The following is a 23,488-nucleotide window of genomic DNA, read 5'->3' as shown; positions in this document are numbered from 1 at the left end:
TAAGACCTTTGGGTGCCCCTAAAAGGCAAGCTGGTTCTCGGTCTCCATCAGATCTCAGATAAGCTTCTGAGGACGGGGCCACAGCAGCAGCAGTGGTGGCAAATGCCAGCTGATCCCCACGGACTGAGCTGTGGAGGACCCCCCAGCCTCGCTAGAAAGGAAAGTGACTCTTCTGAAGCTGGGGGGACAGAGCAGGAGCACCATCTGGCAGAGGCCCTCCTCTACAGGGCTGCATGCAGACAGGCCTGCGAATGAAAGACGTGTATTATGCATCTTATCTCACTTATACATTTGTCCCTTGCTTGTCTTCCCCATTAGAATTGTTAAAAAGGAAAAATCTCAAGTTTAAATTTATCCGAGTTTGTATGAGCAAAAAACCCCAAAAAACAACAACAAAAATGATGAGTGAAATGAATCTGGCAGCCCCCAGACCCAGAACAGGGTCAAAGAGCTTCTGTGTGCTACGTGATCAGACAGCAGTATTTATGGACAGAAAGGGGAAGTTGTGTAAAAAGAACAACTTATTATAGCTCAGCATTTTGTCTTACTTGAATCAACTGACCACCTACCATTGACTGAAGTTCAGCTGTTTGTTACATGAGTATACTCCTAATGTGTTTCATTTAGTATGAATTACCACATATTGGTTTGATCCGTTGGGCTAGGAACCCAATGCAAATCAATGGCATGCTACAAATTTTATTTTTATTATTATTTTTAGAGATGGGGTCTCACTATATTGCTCAGGCTGGTCTTGAACTCCTGAACTCAAGTGATCCTCCCACCTCGGCCTCCCAAATTGTTGGGATTACAGGTGTGAGCCACTGTGCCTGACCAAATTGTATTTTAATAGAATAGACGCTTCCTAAAAGCCAGACCTTGTCTCTCAACTTCAAGGTGTACCCTCAGCATCTAAAACATAGTAGACAATAAATATGCAGTGAATGAATAGGTGAAGGCTCCCACAAACTCTAAGTTTATGGTATTTGTTGACACTTTCATTAAGTTATGGTATTTTTCTAATTCCAGCAATTCTTTGCTTTTCAGCAACTGCACACAAGAACTCCAGTAACCAAAGTGCCAGTAGGTAACCTTGAAGATGATGCTGAGAAATAGTTTTCTTGACACAAGAACCCTGTGGACTCTTGACATCTAAGAACCTTAAGACGGTGGTTTTCACACTTATTTCTGCGGCAACAGAGCCCGTTCTTTTCTGGAAACCTGAGGCAGAGGCCCACAATATAAACAAGACAAAAGCAGAGATGCTCAGGTTCAAGCTGGGATATGTGACTCTGAGCCTGGCCTGCTCAGATCTCACCCTCCTTCCTTTCCTCCAAGAAATCCCAGAACACTTTCCTGCAACACTAGAATAGTGGTTCTCACCCTTGGCTGCACAGTCATCTCCTGGAAAGGCATGATTTCAGCCCATGAGACCAAGCACACAAGCTCTGGCTATGATATATGTTAAATAAAATGTCCAGATAGAGTTTGAAATCAACCCCATATTATGCTTTACGGAAGTCACTTCTGAATTGTATGTTACCAATCCTAGCACAGTAATTCTCAATCCTAGATGCTCACTGAAGCCACCTGGGGAGCGTTCACAATTACTGATGCTGGGACTAACTCTGTCCCATTCCCCAAGATTTTGATTTAATTTGTCCGCTGTGTAATCTGGGTGTCTGGGATTTTAAAGCTTTGTGGGTCTCTTACAAACACTCTCTACCCCATGCTGGTGAGGAATAAGCAAACTATGACAGAAGCAGGCGGAGGGCATTCTGCCTTATGTTGTAGGTAGCTGTCTGGCTTCTGTTATCCTGGCTATAAGTGATCCTGAGGGCACGGAGTGTGTGTTATTCATTTCTTTATACTTTGTTTAGGACTGTCTGTTACTGCAGTCCCTCAGGAAAAGCATATGCCTTTCATTAGCTGAGTGATTGCAAGCAACTTCACCTTTCTAATCCTCAATTTCCTCATCTGCAAAATAACAAAGTAATGGTATCTACCTTATATAGTTTATGTAGGGATTAAATACAATATGAAAATGGTTTAACAGAGTATCTGATACATTATAAGTGCTTATTAAATGCTTTAAAGACATTGTTCTTCGTATTAGCTATTTATACCAGAACTAAGAGTTTCTGCCTTATATTGTAAGGGAGGTAAGACTTGGTCAGGTGAAGTTAAGATTACATCTATGAAACTTGTTTATCATAAAGAGGGTTATTAAAATGATAAACAGGTTTAAAGAAGATTTAAGCAAATATTTATATATAGCATTCGTAGCAACTGGATTTTAGGGAAGGTAAGTATTCTTATTCCTAATCATTTGACTTAGACATGGACGGCAACTTTGACTTCCCAGAATCCACACCAGGCTATACTTTTAGAGAGAGGCTCCTGGATTAGGTATGCCCACTATGGAATTTCTTGTGTCCCTAGGAATTAGAAGGCTTCATGTGAACAGATGTAGCTTTGGGATTTTGTAACTTTGTGAATAAAATTTCAGATGAGGACTAATATCCTGTGGTCTACTTGTATCCATCTGTTTTATGTGGCATTGTTTGTCACTGGGTATTAATTTACTCCTTCCTTTGTCCAACATGAAGAATTAGAATACGTGTTAACTTGTTGAAATCACTGATTGCTGAATTTGCAGCACAGTCAGGAAATAAACAGGTGGTAAGTGGTGAGTAACACAGTGCTTTGGAGGAGTGTAAATTAACAGCTTCATGAGGTATTGTAGTCAACATTTCTGCCTATGTCTATCATTTAGGGCAAAGCTGTCGGAGTACACAGCTTCTCCTTATCATGACCCAGATGGAATAAAAGAGGTCCAGACCCCGCCTGGATCCTTTAGGCCTTCCCATGCCTGGGTGCTCCTGACTTGATTCCTAGTAGCCACTCTCTCTGTGTCTGAGAGCTTGCCCCAAAGCAGCAGAAAGCCACTGGGCCTTCACTTATGCCAGGCCAGAAAGGCTGGGCAGTACTCACCCATGACTCATGGGAATTGAGGCATAAATGCCCGTTGCTCCTTTGCCCCTTGGGGTGATAATTATGAGGTGAATTATCTGCACTGTTTCTAGAACCTGCCTGTGGAATTATGATTCAGTTCTCTGTTGTGGTTGCTGGCTTCATAATGCCCACTTTATTCTGTTCCCTTACTTCATTGCTGCACTTCTCCCAGTAAATTACCTATGCCCTAATCCTCATCAGGGAACCCAAGCTATGACCCTGAGTTTTCTCACATATCCTGTGTACTTGGTTGGTCAGGTAGCATCTATGAGCCTCAGTGTTCTCACTATGTTTGTGAGGTTCCTAGACTCCCATATCAAAGGACCACAAACCTGGTGGCTTAAAACAACGGAAACATGTGCTCTCACAGTCTCCCATTCACAGGGCAGGGCCATGCTATTTGGTAAGGCTCTAGGGAGGATCCCTTCTTGCTGGTTTTCAGCTTCTAGTGGCTGCAGGAAATCCGTGGTGCTTCTTGGCTTAGGGCTGCCATCTGATCTCTGCCTCTATCTTTACATGACCTTTTCCTCTGGGTTTCTCTGGATAGCCCAGTATTTCTCTCCTTTCTCTTATAAAGACACAAGTCATTGGCTTTAGGACCCACGCTAAATTCAAGATAATTTTATCTTGAAATTTTTAAACTACATTTGCAAGACCTTATTTCCAAATCCTTATTTCCAAAGACCTTATTTCACATGCTGAGGTTCCTAATGAACATGCATTTTTGGGGGACACAATTCAACCCACTACCCTGTGAAAGGGGACCAGGAACCCCTATTCTCCATTGCTGTGAGGATGCAAGTTATGCAAGTTCTTGGCGGAGGGTAAAGTGTTGTTCAGAGGTTCAAAGGTAAAGGTTTGCTGTGGTTGTTCTGCACTCAGGAGCTGCCGATGCTTGGCGGGCTGGCGGTGGGCGGGTAGGGGGAGTGGTGAAGCTCTGGTTCCACAGGTGGTTTCCCTCTCTTCTGGAGGCAGCTTCTGACAAGGGTACACTCACGATTTTCTCATTGGCTTTGCCTTCATTTTAGTATTGACAGTGTAGGGCTTGGAGTCAGACCAAGGTTCAAATCCCAGCCATGTACTAGTTCTTTGTGTTTGGACAAATTACATTAGCCTACTAAGGATGAAGTTTTTGAAAATGCCCCCCAAGAGATCCCTATAGCAGACACTTTGTGGCATTTAGCTATATCTTTTATGTGCTTCTAAATAGGGGTTTTACTCGGCTTCTTTCACACAAAAACACAAGGACTAGACTTTACATACACGGAGGACTCAACAAGGCCCACGTTACCATCCTCAAGTACGAGGCACAGGGAAGTCATGGAGAATAAAAAAAAAATTATGTTTCTGGAACACCTGCTCAATAACAACCTATCCATGGTCCCTCAGTTGGTGGTGTTGACCCATTACATGAAAGAGAACCTGTCCAGGGTTTTAGTAGGACATAGTAGGGACTTAGGTGGGCACAAGCATTGATGTGTGGATAAATAAATCCATGAGTCAGCAAGATAAATCCAGAAAAAAAATGAGGGAAAAATGGAGGTAAGAAGAATAAAACAGGAAGGAGAGGAGAAATTCAGACACATTTTGAGGATGGCTGGTAACATCAGTTCTCATGGGAGGATTTTCAAAGTATAAATGGCTTGATTCACCTTGTAGAACTTTGTCTTTCAAGATTCTGAGGACCAGTGACTTTTCTCTTCCTTAGCAAGCAAACCAATGCAAGATTGACTGAGAAACAGACACAGGTAGTGTGTGCGTAGTGAGAGCAAGATGATATTTTTAAAACTTTTTCTCAGAGCCATGCGAATGCTAAATAGACACAAATGCCACTTTCCACTCACTGACATGGGAGTTACAGTTTATGAGGTCTGTATACTGTTTTTATTTGACCTTTTTATAAGCAACCTCTGAGGCAGGCAGATTAGGTATTTAAAAGGCAAAACTATTTCTCTACTCACACTGTCGATGGCTGTTGTGAAACCTCAGTTCTTGTCTTCCTTGTTTAAAAGAATTTACACAGGACATGCACAGCAAAGGAGATGCAGCACAGAGCAACTTATTGCAAAGGAGAAGAATATTCTGAAAGCTAGGTGCAGAATACAGAGAGGATTCAGGGCGAGCTGCTCATAAGGATGAGACAGCAAAGATTGGCACTAGGGAGACTCCCTTCATGGGAGTCTTACATGACCATTCATAAATGGGTGGGAAGAGGTGTTACTAGTAAGCATGTTCTTGGTGCACAGTCACAGTAGCTGTAACATGCTTTTTCATATATTGCATGTCTAATTAGCATCTCCACGCTGGGGTATGTTTTTCTACTATTATCATGTGCAAAGGGTCAGTTTGAGGACAGGTGAAATTACAATGTACATGCTCTCTGGGAGTGAGTGGGGAGCGGGATTCCCTGCTGGAGATAGCTTTGCTGGGGTAAGCTTAATTATAATGTGAGTGCTGGGGCTTATTGTGTTGACTGTATGGCCACCGTGATTGCCCCACCCTGAGAACATGGTTACTTCTTGACTACCTATCCTGCCTCAACGCAACACTTCTGGAGCCAAATGTGTGGATTTTATTTTTCCCCGACATTAACCGCCTCTTGGAACACTGCCTAAGTGTCCTACAAGTTACCTCGATTCTGACACTAACTGCCTGGAATTAGCACAGACCCCATAGATTAAGGGCTGAGTCCCACAAGACTGCCTCTACTTCAGAAACCAAATCACGAGTCCCAAGCTGTCACCCGTGCTTCTAATCAAAAGGCTATACATGGAAGTTCCCACAACCTTCTCCTCATGTTCAATAATTTGTTAGAACAGCTCACAGGATCCAAGGAAACAGTCTACCCACTGTTACCAATTTATTACAAGGATATTTAAAAATACACAAATGAGCAGCTAAATAAAGAGATACACAGAGGTCTGGAAGGGTCCCGAGCACAGGAGCTTCTGTCCACACGGAGTTTTGAAGCGCACCATCTTCCCGGAAAATGTATCGTCTTGTTCACCAACTCAGAAGTTCACAAACCCTTTGGTTAGGGATTTTATGGTGGTTTTGTTATGTAGGCATGACTGATTACATCATTGACCATTGGTGATGACCTCCAGCCCTTCTCGCCTCCCTGGAGGTCAGGGGGTGGGGCTGAAACCCTTTACCCACAGGTTTGTTCCCCTGGCAAACAGCTCCCCATTCTTCTGTGTTTCTGGAGATCACTCTGTTAACATAAACTTAGGTGTGGTTGAAGGAGTCTTGTTATGAATAACAAGATATATATTTTTTCTCTTTATCACCCGGCAGCTATTTCAGGGAGTGGGGACAAAAACAAAACACAGCAAAACATGCTCCCATTGCTTTTATCTCTTAGGAAATTATAAGGGTTTTAGGAGCCCCGGTCAGAAGCTGGGAATGAAGATTAAATATATATTTATTATTATATCACAGCATCACAGTATTGTTATCCCCACTTCATAAATCAGTAAGTGCCTGAAAGTTAAAAACAATTATCCCAAGATTCCAGGGCTGGGAAGTGGAGGTTGATAGAAATCACACCTAAAATTTCTGCTCTCAAATCTGGGACTCTGTGCTGAAGCCTAATGTCTGAACAAGGTTCTTAAATTGATTACTACTGTTCTTTCATAGACTCTAAGATTTGTCAGGCCTCTAAAGTTTATGGTCCCATAACGTCTGCCCCAGAAGCCAGGTTCACCCTCACCTCTTTCAGCGGCGGAGATCAGACAGGGCCCAGGGTTTGGGTTGGTCATGTCTGGAGAAGTTGGAACAAGGCAAATGTTCTGCATCCTCAAGAGCAATATTTGCCAAATGGGAGATAAACTATATCTTCAGATTTGATTTGGAAAGTCTAACCCTTTAAGTGACTTTGCAAAGCACTACATTAATAATATTGTCTCACAATTAATGGTGGGCTGGGAGCTGGTGACCCATGACATAGCTTTGGGCTGTTAGCTAACATGGTTATTACTTTAATGGGAAACTCCCAAGCCCTCGTCTTTTTGGTTCGTAATGGAAACCATTTTAAGGGAAATAAAAGTTTTCTTTGAGTCAGAAGAATTTTAAAGATGAGATATTATGCAAGAAACCTCTTCTTAGTAGAGTCCTTGGGGCATGCGTGTGTGTGTGTGTGTGTGTGTGTGTGTGTGTGTGTCTGTCTCTAAACCTAGGTAGTGAATGCTTGGGAAACTTAGTGAGGAAGGTGGGTGACCTCTTCAATCTTCATCAACAGAAGTACTCACAAAGGCACTATTGAAGTAGTTATTTTGTTTGAAATTTTTGATTCACTTTAGGAAAAAAATGAAAAATCTTGGTTAAATTCTGTGTTTCAGAAGAGGGAGTGCCACTAGAAAAGAGTTAGAGTTGGGGACATAGGCATCTAGGTGTGGCCAAATTATGGTTCTGGATACCTGTGCCCCTTGGACTCATTCTCTCACTCTACACTTATGCTGTTCCATGGAGGCAGATGGGCCTTGATGTCTGTCACTTAGGCAGATATCCAGACAGACAGAATGGCTCTATAGTGAGTGTTGTTCATTTTAGGCTATCGAGCTTCCATTCTACCTCCCAACAGCATCTTGGTTTCCTTCTTGGGAATTACCTCTGTCTTGTGAAGCAATGAGGGTGGGTGCTGGGCCTCTTGCCACAGACTCCTCTGAGAGATCCCTGGGGATTCCCTTCCAGCCCTGGAGCCCCACAAGACTGCCCCCACTTCAGAAACCAAATCACAAGTCTCAGGTTGTCACCCATACTTCTAATCAAAAGGGTATAAATGGAAGTTCCCACAACCTCCAGCAAGCAGCATATGACGTAAGTTCAGCCAATTAGATCTTCTCTTCCAAAACTGTGACCCTGAAACAGAAGGATCAAAATGGGAGGAATGGTTTGAATCTACGTATTTGTCAGCAGGTTCTATGCGGGGAACAGACAGATGGTTGGATCTTGTCTTCACACTTTCTGGAGCTGTTCCATATTCTGAGAGTTCTCGTTCTCCAGCCTCCCCTTCAACCCTGTGAGTACCTCCATTGCCTTTGATTCATTCCTCTTTTGCTTCAATTGGTCAGAGTTTTGTTGTTTGCAACTACAAAACTGTAATTGGAGAAGCCCCTTCACTGATCCCCTTGCCTCAAGAACACCCTGCACATTTTGCCAAATTGCAAGTAGGACGATAACATGCCCATACCTGAAAGGTTTCAAAGTCTGTTTCCTGCGGAGAAAGCTCATGCTCCTTAGTATGGCAGAGAAACCTCCCCCTTCCCTTGCCACGAGGTGGTGCTACCTCCTACTCAAAAATCATCTCTCTCCCAGATCTTTGCCCTCTTATCACAGTTCACCTCACAAGTACCTCACCATTCTGAACTTAGGGCAAGAGTCACCTCCTGTATGAAACCTTTCTTGACCTGCTTCTCCCAAGAATTGACTACTCTCTACACAATTCTGTTTTGATCTGCTTATTTGTGTCTCTATGACCCTAGTAACTGAACTTTCTTTGAAGGTGAGCATTATATCACACCCACCTTTGTATTCCAAGAATAGATTTTTCATTTTGTATTTGTGGAATGGATGGATAATGAACAAGTGTTGCAATCATTAAGGCATACTCACACATGTAAGTCTGGCCCCTGTCCTTCTAAATGCTGGGACAGGGCATGGACCTGGCTTGTAATCAGGGAAATGATCGTGATGATAGAAAGAGAGTGTAGTGACCTGTTCATAAAGATGGCTGCAACTATTCCTCCCCTCCTGTGCACATGCACCCTGGCACTGTGACTTTACTGCTCCTCCCATGAAAAAGTGGGTGGAATTTTCCTCCCTTTGAATCTGGCCCTGTGTGATGGTTCGACTATGTCCCCCAAAGTTCATATGTTGGAAATGCAATCCTTAATGCAGCAGTGTTGGAAGATGGGGCTTAATTAGAGGCGATTAGGTCATGAGGACTCCACCCTCATGACTGAATTAATGTCATTGTTGCAGGAGTGGATTAATTATTTTGAGAGTGGCTTTGCTATCTTGAGAATGGCTTTGTTGTGAAAGCAAGTTTGGCTCCCTTTTTCTTACTCTCTCTCCTAGGTGCTCTCTTGTCCTTCTCGCTTCTGCCATAGGATGATGCGGCAAGAAGGCCCTTGCCAGATGCAGGGCCTTTGGACTTCTCAGCCTCCAAAAGTATAAGAAATACATTTCTTTTCTTTATAAATTACCCAGTCTGTAGTATTCTGTTATAATAGTGGTAAATGCACTAAGATACCATGTGACTTACTTAACCAAATGAATGTGTTTGAAGTGATGTTATGAGACTTCTGAATCTCAGCCTCAAAATGTCTTAGGGTTTCTGCAATTGCTCTTTTGGATTGCTGACCTGAGACCACCATGGAAAGCAATTCTGCCCAGCATGCTGGAGTGTGAGAATGAAGGCACTGCAGTGAGCAGCCAGCACCAATTTCCAGGCATGTGAACCAGGCCATCTTCTAGCATCTCTCCCTGAGACAAGCTGCCAGGTGGCTGCATCCATGTGAATGGCCTCTAGAGACAGCAGCAGAAGTGCTGCCCAGATGCTCCAGACCAAATTGTTGGCCCAGAATTGTGAGCAAATAAATGGTGATTGTGTTAAGCTGCGAAGTTTTAGGTGGTTTGTTATGCAGGGGTAGAGAACAGATACAGAGATATTGGTAATCAGTTAACATAAAGAGCAGGGGTGCATTGTCCCCTGAATGTCCTCTATTCTTCAATAGTTGTGACAATTTGCCTCCAGTGACCATTTAAGATGTTGACCATTGTGGCAAACGGTCACAGTTTACCTCAGGCTCTTTGCTGCCTGGATTAGTGTGCTTGGGCTGCCATGGCAAACTGCCACAGGCTTAAATAACAGAAATTAATTTTTTCATAGTTCTGGAGGTTGCAGGTCTGAGATCCAGATGTCAGTCAAGTTGGCTTCTTCTAAGACCTCTCTCCTTGGCTTGTAGATATCTGTCTTCTTCCAGTGTCTTCACGTGGTCCTTTCTCTGTATCATTTGATATCCTAGTCTCTTCTTCTCATAAGGACACCAGTCATACTGTATTAGGTCCCAGCCATATGAACTCAACTTACCTTCATTACCTTTTAAAAGATGCTGCCTCCAAATATAATCATACTCCGAGGTACCAGGGGTTAGAATTTCAACAAATAATATTTGGGGGGAGGGGGGGTATATAATTCTGTCTAATCACTGCTTAAAGTTTAAGCGCTAGCTTATTTTACCATCGACTCCTTGCCTACTGGTAGTTGAAGAAGCGATAGTAATGTGCTTGGACTGACCAACAATTTAGTAGCCAGGAATCATTCTGAGAAATACCCTTCCAGGTCTGCAAAAACCATAAAGCAATTTAGGGAGTTGAGGTCCATATGTCACCTTCCTATCCAAGTACCAAGCCTTTTCTGGCTGTTTGCTGGGGCTGTCTGGACATTTTCTGGAGGCACACTGCAAAAGGCAAGTAGGCGCAGCCTAAGGTGGTAGTTTGGCAATCCATAGAGGCTGATGCAAGCTGGGACCAGCTCTGCAGATGCTGTCGGGTTCCTACTGTGGGAGATATCCTCTTGCTAAGAGTAACACATTTCCTTGAGTAAGTGACAGGGTGGGAATATAGCTTTCGCCAGACTCTCAAATAGAAAAACAAACTCACATGATTTGGAGACAAGGAATGTGCTTAAAATCTGGTAATTAAATCTGGTCCCTTAGCAGCCAGCCCACAAATGCAGACAGTGGAGGCAGAGGTCAGTGGAGGCGGCAAGATGGACACACAGATGTGTGTCTTTGGATATTTACCTTGATTAATGGATACACATACAGCAAAGGAGGAATTTGGTTAATAGAATTATCTAGATATCTGAAGGTTAATCAGTTAGTATTTATTGAATGTTTGCTGCCTGTGAAGCCCCTTATTATGGGGTGTGAAGAAAGATGCCAATCTGAACTCTTGCTGTTTAAATAATTTGAGATGCTTGAGTCAATGTTTCTGCCTAATTAAGTCAAAGTTAGCTTGCAAGACTGAACCTGATGACTGGCTTCTAGACAGCCTCGGGGTGCTAATTCTTATTCCTAGTGATTATTGGTACAGGGCTGGAGCTGGCTGTGGAAAGCTGATTGGGCTGCGTGTCAATGGATCCAATCCATTCTTTCATCTATGTACACAACAAGCATTCATTGAAGATCTCATTATGGATGCCAGACCTGTGTTATGCACTCTGAGATCTGCAGAGAATACGGAATCAGGGCTGCTATGTCGGAGAGCTTAATCCCAGTAGGTTCTTTAGAGACTCAACCTAGAAGTTGCTCATTGGAGTAAATTCTTAAAAATAATAGCTCATGTCCTGTTACTCGTATTACTCTAAAAATGGACTTCAACTTACTAGAAGGATTCATATAAGTTAATACCAGGTAGGTTACATGAAATTTTATGTTATGTGTTCACTTGAATCATACATGTTTCATTGCATAACTATATGTAATGATCATTCCCATTAATCAAGTCATTGCTGCTACATGCCTGTCTTTGCTTACATGTACATACAGGCACAATGACATAGAAATTGACCTGTATAAACATGTCTGTATAAGAAAAGAGAAACTTCATATACTGCCATTCCTAACAGAGAGTCCACAGGGGCAGCTGCTAGCATGAGATTTTGGAGAGGGGGCCCAGTCTAAGATTCACGGTGGGTGGTCAGCTGCAGGTACTGGCATTCGCTGGGAGAACAGGTTTTGGTGCTGAAAGCACAACCAAGGGCTAGCATGAGGAGGGAGCAGGATGCAGATGAGGTGACAAATAGAAAAAAGTCTAAAATACGTGGGGCATTCAAGAAGGCCAGAATGATTCTAAGTCTACTAGGTGGTGCCTCTGTGGGAGGCCGCCTGCTGGAAAGAGTTTTCATCTGGAAGCTAGAAGGACTTCGTTCTGAATGCAGAACTTCTGACTCTTCTGCATGTGAGTTACCTCCCTCTCTCACTGATGGGGTAGCTTAAATAAAATAACATACGTGAAGTACTTATTATAACTTAGAAAACTTTCAACAAATGTTGGTTCCTTTCCTTTTCTGGCTTGAAGCCACTTTTGGTGTCTTAAAGGTGTCACCCAGTAACAGGAAAAAGACAGACAGATCATGCAGTGTCCCCAGAAATGTACATCCTAGTTGAATGAAAGTTGAGAAATTTTTCTCTTTTCCACCACCTTCAGAGCTATTTTACTTCCCAGGGAGCATAACAAATATCTGGGGAGAATTGAATTCCACAACTCTCTGATCTTAAAGTCGACAGAACTAGGCACGTTTTCTTAGAAGGTTGAGGTGCCTGTAGATGGCAAGCGAAGCATATAAATACTGACACATGCAAGAACATTGTACGGTGAAAAGAAACTCTTCAGGCGGAATATTGATCATGACAGCACAGAGCTTCCATAGGGTCATGTTTCTCGGCTGTTGTTAAGGCATGGCAAGCATGATCATTGGGTCTGAGTGAGCCGAGGAGAAACTTTAAGGGCAGAAAAAAGATGTAGCTAAGTCCTATAAAGCATTAAGTGTGTGCCAGACATTCTTTCTTCTAAACACTTTTACATATTAACTCATTTAATTCTCGGAAAAGTGCTCTGGTGGGTACTATTACAGCTGGGAGACAGGCACAGAGAAGAAAAGCAGACTGTCAGAGTCACACAGCTAGTGAATGTCTGAGCCATGACTGAAACACAGGCAGCCTCCAAGCCAGTGCTCAAGAACATGATGCTATGGTTCCCATTATAATTTGACAAAGAAGTTTGAGACATTTTAAAATTTAATGCCAGAAGGATAAAAGATCTAAATGTGAACAGCAGAACTATAATTCTTCTAGAAGTGAGTATGAAACGATATCTTTATGTGCTTGGAGCAGGGAAATATTTCTTAAATAAGACCATGAAAGCACTAACTCTAAAGAAGAGACAGATAAATTCAACTCTATGAAAACTAAGAATTTCTGTTCAACAAAACACACCAACAAGAAAGTGAAAAGACCAACCACGGGGGTGGGAATGGTATTTCCAACAGTTATCGTGACAAGAGACCAGTGCCCAGCACACATGTACAACTCCTTCACCAAGTAAGAAAAAGGCAAACAATACGAAAGAAATACTGGCAAAGGAATCTAATACATTCATCACAAAATGAAAATATAAATGGCCAAGAAATATGTGAGAATGTGTTTAACTTCATTAGTCATTGAGGAAATGCAAAATAAAACTGCCAGGGAATATGGCTAAAATTAAACACTCTGAAATACCCTGTGTTGGTGAGGATGCAGAAGAGTGGAAATGCTCAGTAACACTGGTAGAAACATAAGATGGTGCAAAAGCTGCAGAAAACTCAGTTGAAGATTTTCACACTTTATGAAGGACACCCCAGGGCATCCTTTGCTGAGTCTATGCCTAGAAAAATATATGTACAAGTGGACACATGGAAAAAACAATGTTTTTAGCAGCTGTGTTCATAATTGCCCCAAACTGGATGCAACATAAGTGCCTATAAACAGAGAAGTGGAAAAATAAATTGTACTGCACGCATACAACGAAATACTATCCAGCAGTGAAAAGGAATGAACCATAGCTACACACAGTGACATACATGGATTTTACAAACATTAATGAATGTGAATGATTAACATAAGAAAGGCATTGCTTCTGCCATTGCCTATACCAGACCCCACCCCCTCCTACCACCACATTCCTTACTACTGGGGAGGGGCAAGAAGCAGCCTCTGGTCCTCACCAATCATAAAGTGGGTGAGGTTCAACGATTTCCCTGGGGCTGGGCATGGTGACTCACACCTGTAATCCCAGCATTTTCAGAGCCTGAGGTGGGAGGATCTCTTGAGCCTGGAATTCAAGGTTACGGTGAGCTGTGATTATGCCACTGCACTCCAGCCTGGGTGACAGAATGAGACTGTCTCTAAAAAATAAATAAATAAAAAAATAAAAAAAGGATTTCCCTGGACCTTTCATCCAAGGTCATGGGCCTGGTCTGTTCTCTCTGAATTGCACAAACAAAATGGGTTATGAAGATGCTCTCGAAAGTAGCATGTATATTTAAAAGGAGTCTTCTGGAGAGAGTGAAAAAAGTGCCACAGTGGGCCACTGGGGATAGACTTGGGGACAAGCTTTCATTTGCAGCAGAAAGAATGGCTTGCTCATTGTTAAGACCGTATGACCTAGAAGCTCTTCTGCAGTCTACTGATAAACTCTGATACAGGGTTCCAACAGATACAACTTAAGATATTTCCTCTGGCTTGGAATTCAGAAGAAACACACATGAATGGTTCAACATGGCAGAGAGTGACTGAAGTTTTAGAGGAGTCAATGTTCTTGGAGCAGGTAATTTCCCAATTGGTCCAGTTTTCCCTGGAGTTGCAGGAGAGGACAGCAAGGATGATGTGAAGGGCTGATTTTTTCAGTTAACCCTCAGCATGTCCTATATTTTCAACCTTACAAGAAGAAAGGCCCTGGGCTAGATAGGTCTCAGGAGCTCAGGGTTCTAGACCTGCCTCTGACATTTTATAAACTTTGGAACTCAATTTCTTTCTCTGTATAATGAGAGATTTAAACAGAATGATTGCTAAGTCAATGTTAATTCTGAACTACACTCCCCTTTCTCTCTACACATTTCAATGAACATAATTCAAGCCAGCATATAGCTTTTACAACTTTCAATTCATTTAGTTGCCACCAATTCCCCTTCTATGGATGGAATACCTGTATCTTTTATTGGTTGAGAATCTCCTAGACACCTGCTGGGTGCTTGATTTGGGTTGGACAATCCCTATGTGGTGATACTTGTTCGATGCATTTTGAATCAGTCACCCAAACTCTATCCAGATGTGTGACCTTAGGGTGCAGTCTGAAGAGGGCTGTCCCACATACTTAGGTCCTGGACCAGTCACATGGAACAGAGAGGTTTTTGTGGGGCTTTCCTCATTTTGACTGTATTTCTAATATCAAGGGGACACAGGTCTGGCCTAAGGCCAATGTGGCTGAAATGTTATTCATGTGTTGTGACTTAGTCCCCCCATGCCTAAGGCAGATATTGCTAATCCTTCATAGTACAACACTCTAATTGGCCACAGTTGGCACCCAAGATGGGATCAATTTATCATCTTTGAGAAGGAGGAAGGTATATACATTTAACTCAGTGTAACCTCATTTAGCCCCAAAATGCATGGCATGCGAGGATCCATAGCTGATTACTTAACTCTATGAATTCCTGGGACTTGCTTTTTCAGGGCCTCTTCTGCTTCTACTTTTGTGACATGTGCTTTTCCTGTTATACTTAGTATTCACCTTTAATGTCAGATTTTCCCTAATAAATACACATCATGGTTTAGGAAAGGCTTTTGCTGTCTCTTGGGATCCCTCTCTCTGAATTCTCTGCCCATCTCCTGGCCATCTCTTCTCCGGGAGTGAACAGATTGCTCTTTCTCTTTCCTTCATGGCATAACAGCTTATTGAAAACTTCCTTTGTGCCAGGTACTAGTTTTAATTCTTTGCAAGTACTATTTCATTTAATCTTTACACAACCTCTGAAAGATCTACTTTCAATATCCTCATTTTGCAGATAAGAAAACTGAGGTATAGAAGAGTTAAGTAACTTGTCTAATGTCACACAGCTAACAAGCAGCAGAGCTGGGATTCGAACATACACAGCCGTGTTTCAGAGCCCATGATCTCAGCCCCCACACTGTACTGTCTCTTATTAAAGTGTTTCTTCTAGACAAATGCAGGATTCTTCCTAAGAGGAACTTTGGTGAACAGAATCTTCTTCATCTCTTTCTGTAAATATGCATATTTTAAAATTTTGCCTTGGATAGCCAACACTGGAAATACTCAACATTGAAAATACTGTTTTATTGATTCTAAGACACAATAGAAGGGAAGGTATACCATTATTTTATGTATTAAACTATGACAACAGCATAATGGTAGTCTACCATAACTCATAACTTGGTTACATTGTTTCAAAATTTCTTAAACAAATTCCAAAAACCTAGGCAATTCCTCCTGCCTTCAATCTCAGTAACAAAATATTACATGCTTCATCCACTTGTAGACAGCTTTCTTTCTTAGGTCCTGGAAAGGGCTTGCTTATTATTTTCTAAGAAAATGTGAAATTTCAGTCATTCCTTCAATGTCAAGCATTTGTTTTGCTAATATCATATTGACACCTCACTGCTCTATTTTTCTCCCTTTCTGAAAACACAATAAGCATTTCATTTTAATGCTGAATCACTGTATATTTTGGAGACCTTTTTCCCTTTTTATTTTAGAAATGTTTAAATGTATAAAAGAGTGGAAAGTATAAAATAATAAACTCTGAATCCATTACCTAGCTTCAATAATTACTGACATTTTTCTGGTTTGAAGACATCTTACATAACTAAACTCAGTGCATGAGTAAAGAAAATGGGACTATCTCTGTGCATGTTGGGGCATGTGGGCAATGACAATTTTGCTGTAACTATTCTCTGGCTAGGAGGAACTGGGGGCCACCATTACTGCAAGGACCACTCCAATTTCAGAGATACTAAAATGTGAAAAAAATGTGCATCTTACAATTGATGACCTGCAGAAGCAGTGAGGCTAGGCTGTTTTAATTATGAATTTGTATCTAATGGGTCAGAATTTTCCTTAATACTTTGTGACTTTTAAAATATTTATTTTACTGTTTGTCCTTTCAGCCCTCTCTACCACCAAAACACAGAGAGAGAAGACCATTTCCATGTTTCTTCACCTAGACTTTGGACTTTATGGTCAGATAGGTGTTTAGCACTCCACTGATTACTTTGGTGAGGTCTTGGTGGAGATAGTCCAGTACCTGTTTTTCCCCAGTAAGAATGGAACCTTGTCCCTGGGGCATTGGGCCACTCACATGCTCCTGGCAATGTATGCACAGCTCAGATCTGGCTTGCTGTATGCTTTTGGGCTGCAACCAGGACATATGCTTCTGTAAACAACAGGGATGCTCACTGTTTGCAGATTTAGTATCTGAACAAGGTACTGAATCCCCTGTACCCTCTCTTGCCCTGATGATCTTGTCACTTGGACTCAAGGACTTCCCTCTCAATTGTGTTTTTTCTGGGGTCACTATTACCTCTCCTGTCAAAATGTCTTCTTGGACTGGTATTCTGTTGACAGATATCCTAGGTCTGGAAACAGACACCCAAACCTGTGAATTCTCATGTTAAGGAACTTGTTCTAGGCTTGCAATGCTGAGCATTCTGAGCTGAGTGCCAGAGCCCGGAGAGGACAGTTTGGCCAAGGGATGCCGTCTCCCAGCTCTGACCCAATGGTGTTACCACGTATGGGAAGAACAACATTGGCAGGAAGCAGTCTGGGCATTGGCAGAAACCTCACGAGGAGGAGAGTCAGGAGAACTGAGCCATAATGTCAGAGGGAGCTGTGATAGTGGGAAAGACCCTAATGGGATGTCAGGGAACCGACGTTGAGATCTTAGCCTTGTTGACTGTTAGCTGTTGAAGCCATCGCAATGACACACATGTACCCAATGGGCCTTGCCATTTCCATGCATTCTGACCAACCTCCACTAGCCAGCCTCTGCTTCCTTTTGTCTGCAGGCTTTTCTTTCTTTTTTTTAAAAAGCCATGAAGTCCACTCTGCTCACATCCTGCCCCAGCAGCCTTAACCAAGGACTCTGCAGGACTGGCATGCAAACACCCCAGCTCCCTCATTCCATGGGCAGGATAACTTCAAGGCCTGCATTGTACTCCACTTCCAGAATTTCCTCAGGGAATTAACTTTCAGTTGTCCCCAGAGGGAGCAAGACTGATAAATCATTTTACTGGCTACCTTCTCTTCCTGGGTTCACTTTTCCACTCTTCTGGAAGTTTTTCTTGCCTGTCTTAAATATACTACCTGTATTTGATTGCTTGTTTCAAGGTCTGGGGACACTCAAACTAAGACAATAGGTAAGTGGGTCATTTAATTTCTTAGGCCATAGGTTTTTCACCTGTTAAGTGATAGAAAAGCTGAGAAGATAGAAAAGCTGCTAGAGTTTCATGAGCTCAGGACAGACTTGTGAGTAGGCAAGGCAAGTTTCACTATCCTTCATTTTTCAGATAAGGAACCAGAGGCCCAGAGAGGTTTTCTGGATTGTTCATGGCCCCTCCCACTGATAACTGGCCAAACTGGGATGGAACACAGACCTTTGAACCCTGAAACCAGTCAGCTTCTATCCCTGCGTTTCTTGGTCTCTACTGTTTCTTTCCAAGAGTAGTTCTTACATTTCTCAGAATGCAAGAAAGAAGAGTCCAGTGTCAGAGACAGATTCTGTTATCTGGGTTTTATTCTCTGGACTGTGGTCAGTCTTGGCTGGAGGAGGTAGTCCTGGCCTCTCTGGTACCCTGGTTAGGCTCAAAACCTCCTACACAGATCATCTTCTGGGGCTGAGTTCTCAGGGCCACAGAACCTTAAGGAATGTATTCATATCTCATGTCCCACCTTCTGGCAGATCCCTGCAGTCCTCTAATGGGCTTTGGTCAATCAATCCCAGGGCCATGGTTGAGAAATTTTTGATGGATAGACTGTGGTGCTCCAATTGAGGGAGTCCCTACCCAGTAATATCTATAACTATTCACTGCAGCAGTGCCTGAAACTCTCACAACACTGTGGAATTCAGGTTGAGTCAAAGGAACCCTTGTCAAAGTAGCAGGGTTGCCAGGGAGGGGTAACACAGGAGTGACTTTCAATCTTCATCTGATGCCTTAGCACACATGCAGAGCATCCTGACTCTCAGAGTGGAAGGTACTTCCTAGGAAGTCAAATGATCAGGTTAAAGTACATCAGTTGCCCAGAGAGAAATTGAGGGAGAAGAACACAGGTAGGGATAGGTATGTTTTGAAGGGGTAGAAGGGGTCAGGGAAGCCAAAGTATGAGGTTCTGCTCATGTGGGCAACAGAGAAGTGTTGCCTTGTTTAGCAAAAGGGTAGAGAATGAGAGCCCTGGGCATTAGGGGTTCGGAAACAGGGGGCACCTGGGGTAAGGGTAAAAAATATGTAAGGGTCACCCAAGGTTATCCTTCACAGTTTTGCTTCAGATCATCCCTTACCTTGATCTGCCCTGACCACATTTGTCCATCCATTTTGCAAGTGTGACACCCCAATTTTTCATCTTTTTATTTTTATTTTTTAATGCTTAAAGGCAATTGTATTCAGTTCCTTTCCATGCAGCACATAATAAGGTAATCCATGTGCTTATTTCTTTTTCAAATCAACAGTTCGGGACAACCTTTCAGGATCCACTCATCCTCCACAGTCAGCCATCTTGCAATGTGTTCTCCTAAGTGTCTTGCATGGAGGTAGAAGAACCTTCTTGCTGACCTACAGACTGACCAAGTAGGGGGTGTACTGGAAGGAGAGCTAAGGACTATTGTCTCTTCTGCAACCAGCAAGCTTATGGTGCCACATTAACTTGTACCAACAGATGCTTATAGAAGCCACTTGGATTTGCCACAGCAGGGAGGAAGGCATGGGAGAAGAGGAGGAGGGACTCAGTGTCCTATGATGGAGTATAGAGGCTGCTGGCTGGAAAAAACCAGGAACAATGAAAATGAGGTTATCTTCCTCAGGATGCCATGCCAAGCAGAAAGCCCCCGAAAAATCCCCCAGTCACTAGAAGATTCTTCTTCACAAATGACACCACCTCCTCAGCTTTGCTCCTGACCTCGGTAGGTATCTGATTGCTCTTACGGATCTTCAGCTGCTCTTTGGCTTTCTTCATGTCCTTCTCCACTCGTTGCCAATCAACTTTGATGTACCCAGAATGGTTTGCAAGTTGAAGGAGAAAAAATCCACCTCCCACAGCTGTTGCAGCCAACTTTCCAACCTTCTGGAATATGAAACCCGTGCACCATCCAGTGACACCTCCAATGAACAGCTGGGTTGCCACGCTATACTTTTCGGCTGAAAGTCCACATTCTGGCCCGAACAGCTTACGCCACCATGGCTGCTGCTTAGCAAATTCTGCAAGGTCCACTGACTCAATATCTCCCTCAAAGTTTCCTTCACTGGACGCGGCCATTTTGGTGAGCTAGTCTCACAGGGACACACGCAGGGGATCTGCGCGGTATGCCACGGAGTGGCACGCTGTTGTGACCACCACTTGGCTTCCTGCACGTGGGGTAGATGTTTCCACCTGGCTTCCTGCACGTGGGGCAGATGTTTCCATTCCCACGGCGGCCGCGGAAGAGGGCGGGCCTGGCGCGCTGCGACCGCTTCCTGTCTCGGCAAGCGGCTGCGTCACAAAGTTCAGCGGGGCGGCGTCACAAGCCCCGCAGCCCCGCCCAACAGATGCCATCCTGTTTTTGTTTGTTTGTTTGTTTTTTTGTTTTTTTTAGAAGCAGTGTGGAATGGTGCAAAGAGCAACGAATGGACCACATGTCCAAGGATAAGACCTGAGTCTCTGTTTTCTTATCTATAGAATAAGAAAAATACAGTATTATTGTGAGGATCCAATAAAATTATGTGTGTGAAATATTTTGTAAATTGCAAAACTTCTAGGCAAATGTCCAGGTGGATTATCTTGGAAAACACTTCCCTTCACACTGTCAACAGTCCCCGCTTTTGAGACTCAGTCAAAGATTTTTGTAGTATATTTGGGGAAACCTGTAGCCTCTCTGGATTTTGCAAAACCTGAGTGAGAAATTACTTCACCAGGCCTAGCATTTACTTTTTCTCTTGGACTTACCTGAAAAGAGCTGTCCGAAGTGTCATCTGTGGGAAGGTAAAGAAAAGAGGGGAATATGCTTCAGGAGGCAGATGGGGCTGGGCTGTCGACCCTTCAAACATGAAAAAACTGTGCTGCCTGGGACCTTTTGTGTGGTGCTTTCTCAGCCTGCAACAAAAAGCCTTCCCAATTTGTAGGGTCTGGAATGGCAGGGGTTGTTGCCTGGGAACCCTCTGCAAATATCAAACCCATTATTGGGCTGAGGAAGGCATGGTTCTAATTGAATTTTTCCTCCCACCTTCTGTTCTGCAGCTGTAACAGGATTGCTTGTGCCATTGTGGCCTTTTTACCAGGGCTGGACTGGAAAAAGCAAATTTTATCCAATGCAATATATGAACAGGAATTAAGTCTGAACTTTTGAAGTATATAGTTTATGTCCTGGTATCTTCTTGCTGCTGGAATTTATTGTGCCCATCTTAAGGATAACATAACAGCAAGTCTTCATCTAAGTAAAAAGTAAAAGGGAGAAAGGCAGAGAGAGAAATGGGCAGAAACTTTGAAGGGTGCATCTCACTTTCCTTGTAACTCTATAAATGAGTTCCAGTTCTCTTTCATCTTAAAGCCTGTCCCCTTCAGCCCCTGCAAAACCCTTTTTTGACACTGAATTATTTCCCTCTTCCTATGGTTAAGCTGCTCAAAAATAATCTCTATTCATCATCTCCACCTCTTTACTGCACATAACTTGCCCACCTACTCTGTCTGCCTTCTGCCTTGCCCAGTTCACTGGCCTTGCCCTCCTGATATCACAATTGATCTCTCAGTTATAATCCTTTTCCTCTCTCTGGCCCCACTTCTGCTACTTTATTTCAGGCCACTGTCGTCTCATGGCTGAATTACTTCAACAGCTTTCTAATGGGTCCTCTTGTCTCCTATGTTGCCCCGCATTAATCCATTCTTTTTACTGCTTCCAAAGGGATGCTCAAAGGCACTTCGAGGCTGTCAGGATGCTCCAAATCCCCCAGCCTGGCTTACTAAGCCATTTGAAGCGGCCAGTGCCCACCTGTGGTCTTACGGCCTGCCCAGCCCTTCTGGTGTCCTGCCCTCCAGCCATACTGATCTGTTTGCAATTTCCCTAAGCTCGACTGTTGCTCTTCTCAGGATCTTTACGCTGATTGCCTTCTCTGTCACAAATGCCCTCTGCCTTTGCTGGACTGATTCCTATTCATCTGTCCTGCCTCAGCACAGCCTCCCTTGTCTCCTGGAAGCCCTCTCGAGTCTGGGGAGTCTTGATCTTGGGTCCTTCCCATGTTCCCTTCCAGCACCATGTGTTTTCCACATTCTTTCCCACTGTGTTTTTCTCTTCTCTTGACCATCTTCCTTTCTAGAGACTGGACACCTGAAGGCCTCGGAGGCAGGGACTAACATTAGGATTCATGCATAAGTGATATATTAAGGAAGGGCTCCTGTGGAGCCTGGTAAGGAGTAGAGGTGCAGGACAGTGGAAGGGAGGAAACCCAGCAAGAGGGCGTCCTCAGGCAACATCCTGGGGGCAGTAGCTACAGCCTGACCCTGAAGGGAAGCTTTGGAATATAAGTTACACCTTGGAATTGCCCATGGAAGGCCAGGGAGATGGACTGTAGTATCCCAATACCTATGGTTACTGGTCAAGGGCTGCCCTGGGGGAAGTAAATTCCTAGGATTCCAGCTCTTCTATGTGTGAGTGTGTATGGACAAGCTTCTGAGTAGCTGGAGGGGTGTCCTTACTGCTGAGGTATACCGAAGGTGGGTGGTGTGCAAAAATGGCAGAAAGTGAACCCCGGGGTCCTGGGTGGAACATTGATGTTATCATTAGAGTCCTGATCTTTGCATTGCTTGTCCCGGTGCCTGCAATGCCTGGCACATAGAAGATGTGTAGCAATTTGTTTTTTACATAAATGGATAACAGATTTCCTTTCTCAACTCAATTACTTGTTTGTGGATTTTCTTTTCTTTTCTTTTCTTTTTTTTTTTTTTTTTTGAGGTGGAATTTCGGTCTTGTTGCCCAGAGTGGAGTGCAATGGTGCGATCTTGGCTCACTGCAACTTCTGCCTCCTGGGTTCAAGCGATTCTCCTGCCTCAGCCTCTCAAGTAGCTGGGACTACAGGTATGCGCCACCATACCCAGCTCATTTTGTATTTTTAGTAGAGATGGGGTTTCGCCATGTTGGCCACGCTGGTCTTGAGCTCTTGCCCTCAGGTGATTCACCTACCTCGGCCTCCCAAAGTGCTGGGATTACAGGCTTGAGCCACTGCGCTCGGCCTGTTTGTGATATTTTACACTGTTCAAGTCTCCCTCCTTGAAAATCCCCATTCCCTTGGCTTTGAACCTCACACTTGGTCCCTTTCTCCATGCTGCTTCCTTTCTTGGCTCACTGTCCCTGCTTCATTTTTTGCATGGCATTCCCAGGGGTTCTGTCCTCAGCCACCGTCTCAGTTTACTCACTATGAGTGATCTTGCCTGTATTTATGTGTAGATTAAGTGTGGTCTATATGCCCAATTCATAATTCCTCCATTCACTTATTCATTCATTTAACAAGTATTTCTGAGAACCTGGAATGTGCCCACCACTATTCTAGGTTCTGGGGATGTAACACTGAACAGATCATACTAAGATTGCTGCTTTCATAGGGCTTGCAGTCTGGTAGCTGTGTGGGAATGGGGGAAGACAATATGCAATAATCAAAATAAGAAAATTATG

At 43.4% G+C, this 23,488-nt stretch overlaps 1 protein-coding gene and 1 long non-coding RNA gene across 2 annotated transcripts in view; one reads left to right on the top strand and one right to left on the bottom strand.

The window, feature by feature from the left end:
- LOC116270305 overlaps nucleotides 1-16,034 on the top strand; it is an 80,670-nt gene extending 64,636 nt beyond the window's left edge. Inside the window, exon 3 of the long non-coding RNA XR_004178328.1 lies at nucleotides 1,048-16,034. This is a non-coding gene — a long non-coding RNA (uncharacterized LOC116270305). The remainder of the gene's footprint in view (nucleotides 1-1,047) is intronic.
- A 3,153-nt stretch (nucleotides 16,035-19,187) lies between these two features.
- LOC101013149 (FUN14 domain-containing protein 2) lies at nucleotides 19,188-20,323 on the bottom strand. Its single transcript, XM_009184522.4, has one exon. It carries the CDS (start codon nucleotides 20,104-20,106, stop codon nucleotides 19,651-19,653), a length of 456 nt encoding a protein of 151 aa, XP_009182786.1. The 5' UTR covers nucleotides 20,107-20,323; the 3' UTR covers nucleotides 19,188-19,650.
- Nucleotides 20,324-23,488: the final 3,165 nt, after the last annotated feature.

The sequence above is a fragment of the Papio anubis genome, chromosome 14 (genome assembly GCF_008728515.1).
Source record: "Papio anubis isolate 15944 chromosome 14, Panubis1.0, whole genome shotgun sequence".
NCBI classification, from domain to species: Eukaryota; Metazoa; Chordata; class Mammalia; order Primates; family Cercopithecidae; genus Papio; species Papio anubis.
The sequence above is the reverse complement of the archived record's forward strand: the minus strand, read 5'-3'. Positions and strand labels throughout refer to the sequence as shown.

Coding starts and splice junctions, on each gene's coding strand:
- LOC101013149 (XM_009184522.4), bottom strand. CDS start 20,106: ATGGCCGCGTCCAGTGAAGGAAACTTTGAGGGAGATATTGAGTCAGTG.